At 36.1% G+C, this 9,179-nt stretch overlaps 1 protein-coding gene across 1 annotated transcript; it reads left to right on the top strand.

Moving 5' to 3' along the window:
- Window positions 1-4,558: 4,558 nt before the first annotated feature.
- LOC132171253 (GDSL esterase/lipase) lies at window positions 4,559-8,581 on the top strand. Its single transcript, XM_059582523.2, has 3 exons — window positions 4,559-4,878; window positions 6,561-7,028; window positions 7,770-8,581. Exons 1-3 carry the CDS (start codon window positions 4,768-4,770, stop codon window positions 8,475-8,477), a joined length of 1,287 nt encoding a protein of 428 aa, XP_059438506.2. The 5' UTR covers window positions 4,559-4,767; the 3' UTR covers window positions 8,478-8,581.
- Window positions 8,582-9,179: the final 598 nt, after the last annotated feature.

Here is a 9,179-nt window from a genome sequence, read left to right as displayed (position 1 = left end):
CGAGAAATCAAGGAGTCTAACTTTTGCTCCCGTCACATCCTTGTCCTAACGCCATTCCCGACGAGAAACCAGGAAGTCCATCTTTGCTCCTGCTGCATGTCTCGTTCTGATGGCACTCTTGACAGGAAACTAAAAAGCTCTTTACTTAGTCTCGTTACATATCCCGTTCTGACGAGGGTTCTAACGGAAAACCTAGGAACTCCTCTAAAGACCCTAAAAACAACATAGACTACCCCTTAAATAGCCTTTAAGGTTTTACACACAAACACTTAAGTTTTAAACACACAGACATTACAAGAACAGTCATTGAATTAGGCCAATCTAAAACCTAACAATTTTTAACTATGTATATGGACACGTGTCACTTTTTTAAAGGTGTTGACGTAGATTTCCGTCAAATTTTAGACGAAAGTTACACAGAGATACGATATCTATTTTTAATCGTTATCAACGTACCATATGTGATACAAAATGAAACCGATGAGGCAAAAAATAAAGTTTATAAACCATATAGGGCAATAAAGTATTTAACCCTAAAAAATATTTAACATTTTAAAATTACAACATCATTTAAGAAGTTGCAAATATCTAACATGGTTGTCATTATAAAAACAAATCAAGAATTATAAATTAATTTAGATTTAATCTTAATTTTTCCTCCTTAAAATTACAACACAGACTACCACTAGGACAAGGATTTCTTTAAACTGGATTAAAAAAACAAATTCATCAAAATTTTATAAAATTGTAATGTCATTTCATAAGTGAAAAGTATATATTTTTTTAATAACATACGAAAAGCACCTTTTTTTTTTTAATTATTAGAAAAACATGTATTCCTCACATGCTGACACATGTTAAGAGACACGTGATAATTTTAGCATGTGTTAAATGAATATTTTTCATAATTATGAAAGTGTTTTAGGTTTTGAATTATTTGTTAATAATTTTGAGAAAAGTCTGTTTTCATGATTATTACCAAGTGAGACACGTGGCTTTGTTTGATAACACTAGTTTTCAGAAAATTAGTTTTCATGCATTGAGTACCTGGTGTACCTTGAGTTGATAATCAATACTCTCTGGGTAGCTTTACAATATAATTTTAGACCTTGTTTTCAAAAATTTCAAAGCGAAAACGATAGCAAACTACATTGAGAAATTATGTTAAAAAGTTTGATATATTGATTAAAAACCTCTCATTTTGGAAGGTAACTCTTCTATAGTCATACTGGCTATTTCGAATCCGAGCCAAATTTATGTTTGGTAGATAGGACTTACCATCAGAGATATTGAAGATATCCTTGGCTATTTTTCTAACCTTTTTATTATTATTATTATTATTATTATTATTATTATTTTTAAATAAGCAAATAAGGGAAGGGTTATATGGATTAAAACACTGAAGAATTGGTGGGCGACCCAACAAGAAAATTATTGTACGAGAAATACAAGCAAAAATTAAAAAATAGGTCATAAAATGACACAGTCCTCTCAATATGGGCAGCAAAAAGGTTTACACACAAAAAATTGTAACTTTAGCCTCATCTAAACTCCTGCACAGAGAAACAACCACCGGAAAGAGGCTGCTGAGGAAGAAACACTGTAAAATCAATCGCATCCGAAGAGGAAAGATCACTATAGATTTATGTACAAGAACCCAAGTAATAAAAAGACTCAAAAACAATAAGACAACAATAAAACTCTAAAATTAGCAACTTAGGTAGTAGGCGGGGCGGAGGAAGGCAACGCGTAGAGGCTAACATGGCCGTGAGATGCATGCAAAGTTCACAAACCAACTTTGTCTCCAAAATGGAACCATTCCTTGTAATCCTTCATGTTCTTCCCTCTCCCTCTAAACCTTTGTTGTGAGAGCAAGTTTGCCTTGACTCGATTCTTTTTAAAGCATGTTCAATGTAACCTCTTGTGTCTAAGAATGAGAATGTGGGACTTGTTTTATGGACTTTATTTATCCTTCAAATATACTTCTGTGTTTGTAACAAATTGACCCCACAAGTTTCACTTGTTTGTAAAAGTGTTCATGGCATCACCTCTCTCAATGACAAGTTTGTTTTTGATCAAAGATCGGTGCTTATAATGAGACCTAATGATGACATGCTTTCTCATCATTATAGAAAAAGCCGGTGTCTTTGTATTATGGTAAAAGGTAAAACACTCAAGGGATTATTTTTTCTTAATAACACTTATACAATTGAGAAGGAATGGGTGTGTGACCTTCTACTGATCAATAAGGGGTTTGACTTTTGTGAAAACTAGTTTTTCTCTTAAGATATATCTTTGTCCTAAGATGTTTTCCATTGTCTTGTTTCTAAGAACCTTGATTTTTTTTTTTTGTTACATTGAACATGTATTATCTTGATATGGTGGTTCGGGTGAACTTGCTTTAACTATGGAACCGAGTGGACTTCAAGTCAAAATCTCCTCCATGTTCTTCAGACAATGTTATGTTTTCTTTCCTTGCTTCTTCTCTATGGTTGTGGCTTGTGCTTTTATTGTAAGAATATGTTTATTCTTGGATATACCTTGTTAGATATCCCTTTGGCCCTTATGATAAAATGGGGGGAAAGTTGATATGAAAGGGTTTTACTGTGGCTGGTTGCTTTGTCATACAATCTTGTCTTACTCTTGATTTTCTTGTAGATGTCTTCTTCCATGTTTTGAATAAGATGTAGTAATGTAACAAGATGGGATATGTAACAAGACTGAAGTTGGACTCCCTGGTTTCCCGTCAGCTGTTACGTTAAGACAAGACATGTGACGAAGATGAGACATTTGTTCTTCCTATCATAATGGAACTAATGTCTCGTTAGGACGTGAAATTCTGAGATCTACAAATCTGTTCTTTCCGTCATAACGAAAAAGTGTCCGGTTAGGACATGGTGAAGAAAATATTTCTCCTATAAATAGATTTCCTGTCACTGTTCACTGCAGACTTTGGGAATTTATTTTGTTGAGCTCTCTCTTCACAAAAGTCTCTTTTTCTCCACTAGCACTGGGTCTTGGTGGTATTGATATTCAAGAGGGAACGTGATATAATTTGAAGCTGCTCCCTTCTCTTGTTTGGTGTCTCATCCTTTGGTGTGTTGCCTTGCTCACTTGATGATGATAAAGATGATGTCTTTGATTGGTGTTTGTTGAAGAAAGTCTACCGAAGGGTTAGTAAAGGAAGTCACTGGTTGAAGATGGTCACGATGGAGACAAGCTGAGAGGTTTGTCGTTCTTACTAAGTTTAGAGGTGCTTAAGGGTGTGGGTATCGTCTATTCTGATTGTGAATCTTCGTTTAGTGATTTCCTCAGTTTGGCTGTCCCAGAGTGGTTTTTACCTTGATGTGCTCAAGAGTTTTCCTCTTTGTAAACAAACCTTGTATTGTGGTTATGTTTGATTTATACTTCCATTGTGCATGTTTTTGTATTTGATAATATGGCTTAGTATTTTCTGTTGAATACTTGATTGCAAGATGTAGAACGATCCTTATATACTTTCAAAAATTAAAAAAAAAAAAAAAAAATTGTAAAACTAAAATTATTAAAAACTCTAAATAATTTAAAAATAAAAAAATAAAATAAAAACATGGAAAAAGGGTGGCCAGGCCAGCCCCGCACCCATTTTACCCTAAGGAGTGGCGAGCTATCCCTGGTCGATCTGGGTTGGCCGAAGCCATCTCCATGGCCTCAAACCTAACATTTTTTTTCCTCATGGGGTGGTTGGCCACCCCTTTTCCAGTTTTTTTTATTATTTATTATTTTTTAAATTATTTTTTAATAATTTTAGTTTTAAAATTTTTAATTATTTATATGAACACGTGTCAATTTTGTAAGGATGTTTATGTATATTTCCATCAAATTTTGGACGAAAATTATACAAAAGTACCATCTCAATTTTTAGCCATTATCAGGGTATTCTCTAGGCATCTGTGATACAAAATAAAACCGAATTGACAAAAAATAAAATTATTAACCATTGTGGGACTCAAAGTATTTAACCCTATTTTTTAAAGGGTAAATATCTTTTAAATTCATGAGTCAACGCACCAAAACAAAAAACTCTCATAACTTCTTCTTTCTTTTTTTTCTTTTTTTCAAATTTTTACTCTTTGGGTAAGTTGAAAAGGCAAATTAACCCTATCGTTACATTTTTCTCAAATGTGTAACGCCCGTCAGTCCCAAATAAATGCATCGTTTTGCCATGTCAACATTTAATTTTTTATGAATTTAATTTAAAAATTAATCGGGGGTTAGGGGTGACTCTCCAGTCACCCCTAACCCTAAGGCCAACCCTTCAAATTTTTTTTTTTAAAAAAATTAATATACTGACATGGCAAAACAATGCGTTTAGTTGGGACTAATAGGTGTTAAACATTTGAGAGAAAATATAACAGTAATTTGTAAACATGTAATTTTAAACATGTTTATAATTTATAATTTTAAACTAATAGGTGTTAGTTGACTCGTGAATTTATAATTTTTTTTTTTAAACATGTAATTTGTAACGTTCTAAAAATATTTTAAAAAGTTAAAATACGTAATTCTAAACCCTGAATTCTCTCTCTCTTTCTAAACCCTGAATTCGACGATCTCTCGCTCTCTCTATCTCTCTCCGACTCTGTTTTCTGTTCCGGAGCGATCATTCTGAGGCTTTGAGGAAGATGTCGCAGTTCTAGACAGAACCATCATTCTCGCCGTTCTCGCTTTTCATATCGAAGCTTTTGGCGGTCTGACTCTTGGGTTTCTCTCTCGTAGGGTTCAGAAATGGACCCTGTAGCGTTGGCAGTGGACAAACTGAAAGCTTTTGCAAAATCGAGCCAAGACTTCGTCGATGATCTCATTCACCGCCGTGATAACTTACCTCGCCGCAATCCGGTACTTATTTTCAAAAATAAAAAATAAAAATAATAGAAATGTTTGTGGAATATGATTGTTCTTCATGTAATTCAATTTATACATGCTTTGGACATTCTTTTAGAAAATAAAAGAATGTCATGGGTTTATTTTACCTTTTTGGTTTCACTCGAAGCTGGGTCTCCTCCACCGGTTCCGCCATTGCTACACCACCGCTGGTCTTTGTGATTTTGATTCCCAACATAAATTTGTGGGTTTTTATGTTTTCATTATAGGAATTTCATGGGTTTGGATAATCTTGGGTTTTTTTTTTTACCGTGTTCAATCTTAGGGCGTAAATCTTGAAAATCTTGCGGCGTTCGGAAAATTAATTTGCATTGGATTTTTTGTTAGTTGGAATTTTAGTTGAGGTATCATAAAATATGTAACTTTCGGAAATCTTTAGGTTTATTGCCACTTCGTGGTTTTAGAGTAGATTGTTTTGCTTATTTTTCTGGAGGAGCAGCGGCTGTACCGTCAGAGCAGCAATGGGGTGGGTTTTCTCTTGAATGGGAAAGCTCTTTGTCGACTTGTTTTGAGAAGAATGAAAAATAATTCAGTGTTTTCGTTTTTTTTTTTTTTGGTTTGGTGAGATAAGCTTACTTGTTTGTTATCCAGTGGATGGCATTAAATTGGGGGTTTGTGTCACAACCCCACAGAAGCAGCTCTCTTTATAAAATGTAGATTAGCTTTCGTGTTTAAAACAGATGTACATGTCATAGCATTAAGAGCAGGGTGGAGGCTGTTGTCAAGGGTTCAAGATTCAGTAGATGCATGTGTGTAACTTACAAATTTAGGGGGGGGGGGGGGGGGGGGGGTTGGGGAAGTTTCTTGGAAAAGATTAATAAGGTTGAATTAGTGTGTAATACATTCTACTTCCCACCTTTTTAAAGCTGTTTTTTTCTTGCTGTTTTCTTCTGATATATACCCCTCGGTGGATCATCAAATCAGGGTTTCTAGTAGCACTTAGATATTCCATAGAATTATCAATAACCTTAGGTAATCTTGAGCCTTTTGAGCTCCTTTGAAAGAGCTAAAGCATCACCTGCCATGATCTCCTGGTTCCTATTTTCCTTAAAAATGCACTGCAAACTAGTCAAATTCACGAGAACTCTGCATCTTCAAGAATTATTTTTATGATGATGATGTGTGCCAAAAGTGACTTGTACTTTTTTTCTTTGGCTGGGGGAGGGTGGGGTTGGGGGTACTAGAAACATGAATAACCTTCAGACTGGGAAATAGTGAAAGTCTTTCCTGATAAAGCAGTGGCCTATTGACCCAGCTTTTGCTCATTTAGGTCTATCTTGCTTATTGCAACAAGCTTACTTCTGAAATAGTCCCAATCCTTTAAAGTGCATCTATGAATTGCATCATTTAAGTCACTAGTTCAGATCTCCCTTTCCCCCCTCCCCTTGGGGACAAAAAGTTACTTATAAATAAATGAATTGCATCAGTTAAGTCATTGTAGGAAAATGCTGAGATTATTCTTTTTCTCTTCCTGGGTATTCAGAATAATTAAAAGTTGATTAAAATTCGCCGCATTTACTTAATGCAGCTGTTGTAAGAATGTAACAGATTTATGTCCTTGACAAATTTGGTGGTTCCATAAGTAGCAATTAGCCAGGTGATGGGAATTTACAACTCTTCCTGGGTATTATTTTCAGATTCAAATTCTAAAGCGGTTGCAACAGGAGGCATTTACAGATTTGATGAAACTCAGGGACAGGCAAGACAAGGTTGAGAGAGTACTTTCTTTCTATAAAACATCCAAGGGAAGTCCATTCCAAGAAGCCAGTACCCATGTAAGAGGAGAGGTTGATCTGTTGGGGGCTTTGTTGGTGATGGATGATGTTGATGAGAAGAACTGCGATGCACTTTCTAGAGCAGGAATCAGGACTGGAATTGATTCAAGGTTCACTTTTGAAACAACTATCAATCAGAAAGATACTCTTGCTGCAGAATTTGTGGCCAGTCAAAAAGACAAGGGATATCTTGGTGATGTTTCAGGACAATCACTTTTTCTAGAAAAAGTGTCATATAAGGTAAATGCCAGTGACTGGTTATCTGTGGTTGCAATCCCACTAGGAGCTCGATGCAGGGATGTTGCATTTACTACAATTTCTTCCCATCAGGTACAGTATTCGCTTTAGTGCTGTTGCTAACCTAGGTTGTCTTACACCAAGTATTTCCTTAATGTTATATTAGTATTGGTGTTCTGTATGTTCATTATGCTGAGGTCATCACATACACGTCAATCTACATGATTAATGAGTTTAATCTACTTTGAAGAAACTTCAGCTGCATCTGAACCTGATTGGGTGTTGTTAGAGCTGTTTTTGGAAGTGCATGTTACTCCATTACACCCTTCTTTATAGATATCCAGTTGATGCTGAGCTGTAGGTTTTTCAGTGGCTTTTTGTTCTCTGTTTTGTGGCTATAATGTCCCTGTTATAGGACAAATCAGTTAAATTGACTATATTTTTCGGCGTGTTGCTTTTGTGTTTGTGATGTGTGATGTGTGGCAGCGGTGCTGCATCAACTTCCAAATACAATGCGAACAACAACCCATTTTAGCCCATGTGCTTTCTTTGAGTTAAGACTGGCCATAATATCTAGCATATTGCTATTTCTGCTTTGGCAACTATGTTGTAGACAGATATTAGTATAATGCTTACAACAATCCAATTCAGCACTATATGTTTTCTTGTTGAATGTACCACTATTGGTATTGAACATGTTCCTCTTTCAGTTTTAGCAACTATGTTGTAGACAGATGAGTATAATGCTGACAACTATGTTTTCTTTTTCAATTTACCGCAACTGGTTATCAGGCTCCCGCTCTACAGTTATATACTATTTATTTTATCTGGCAGGGAAAGGGACTGACCGAATTGTCGTCACATGGACCTCCCCTTCTGAATCAGCATAGTGGCAGTGGCATTGGCGTAATGGTGAGAAAATCCAATGTTGTTGCTTCATTGGCTCAATTTGTTTCTGGATTGGGAATGCAACCAGGTTCTGATAGTATGGGGCACTGCCTCAGCACTTTTGGCCAAGTTGTCTGTCAACTTCCACGAGGAATAAAACTCTCACTTTTGGGTCTTCATCAAATGCCCAAATCATTAAGCCAACATGTTAGTCTTGGATCACCCCTTACCATTCCTGTACGCCTTTTTAAACGTCACAGGACTCCTGAGACAGTTGTTGAGGTTGAAGCATCTACTTCATCCGTGAGAGCAAGCACTCTGGAAAATGTCTCAGCTGGATCTATTGCTTTAATGCTGGAATCAGAACTTGATGAGATTACAAGAATTGAAGGTTGGATTGAAATGGATAAATCAAACCCTAAACATTTACAATGGGCTGTGACTGTGTCTGATGATTCTGAAGATTCTTTTGGATGGGCAATTAGTTTAAGTGGAATGGTTGGTGATCCCACAAACAGGGACCGTTTTCAGGCTGAATCCTATTTAAAACTTAACTTGGGTAAGAGATTCAGCTTGAAGCCAGGTCTGACATATGTGGCGGATGGGAATGCCAGGTTAACTGCCTTCATGCTCCGGTCTAATTGGTCCCTCTGACGACCATCTTCAGCATAGTTTATCATTTTTTGAATTTTGGAAGGTTCACTCTATATGCAATGTCATCACTTTTCTCACAGGTATCTATTATGGTGTTCTCTCCATGTGAAATGATTGGCTTATGTGAGCATCATAACGCAAGTTCCCCTAGGGTCCATCAAGATACTGATAATCTTGGTTTTCTATCATCATAAACAACCGAACTGGCACATAGATTTCTAATATTTGAGGTCCTAGTGGACACTAGATCATTACGAACAAATTTTAATCTGCTACCAATAGTCCTAGGACTACTGTAATGTTCATTATTACGTTGTCGTTTACTCCCCAAACCGTCGACCACCCTCAAACGGTTAGGGGAGGCTGCACCACTCTCTCACCTCTCGGGGGTGGTCACACCACTTCATGTCCTCTTGTAAGGCTGGCTCATTGCCTAAATGAATTAGGTGGTTGCTTAACGCCCCCAATGAAATAAGGCCCCAACTAGCAATGGTATAATTAAGTTTTCTCTGATTAAAACTTTAAAGCCTCAATTATGGTGAAAGTGTTAGTCAATAATCTTTAGTTAAGGCCTCAATTTTGAGAAAAAAATAATTACAAAGAATTAGATCTCAAGATATTGAACTATAGAAGAAAAGAAAGAAAAATAGAAAGTCACATTATTAACACTCCTAAAACATTAACTAAACTCATTTTGCCTGA

Source organism: Corylus avellana, chromosome 1, assembly GCF_965113065.1.
Source record: "Corylus avellana chromosome 1, dhCorAvel1.hap1.2, whole genome shotgun sequence".
Taxonomy (NCBI): Eukaryota; Viridiplantae; Streptophyta; class Magnoliopsida; order Fagales; family Betulaceae; genus Corylus; species Corylus avellana.
The sequence above is the reverse complement of the archived record's forward strand: the minus strand, read 5'-3'. Positions and strand labels throughout refer to the sequence as shown.

Coding starts and splice junctions, on each gene's coding strand:
- LOC132171253 (XM_059582523.2), top strand. CDS start 4,768: ATGGACCCTGTAGCGTTGGCAGTGGACAAACTGAAAGCTTTTGCAAAA. Junction 4,879..6,560: donor ACTTACCTCGCCGCAATCCG/GTACTTATTTTC, acceptor TATTATTTTCAG/ATTCAAATTCTAAAGCGGTT. Junction 7,029..7,769: donor CTACAATTTCTTCCCATCAG/GTACAGTATTCG, acceptor TTTATCTGGCAG/GGAAAGGGACTGACCGAATT.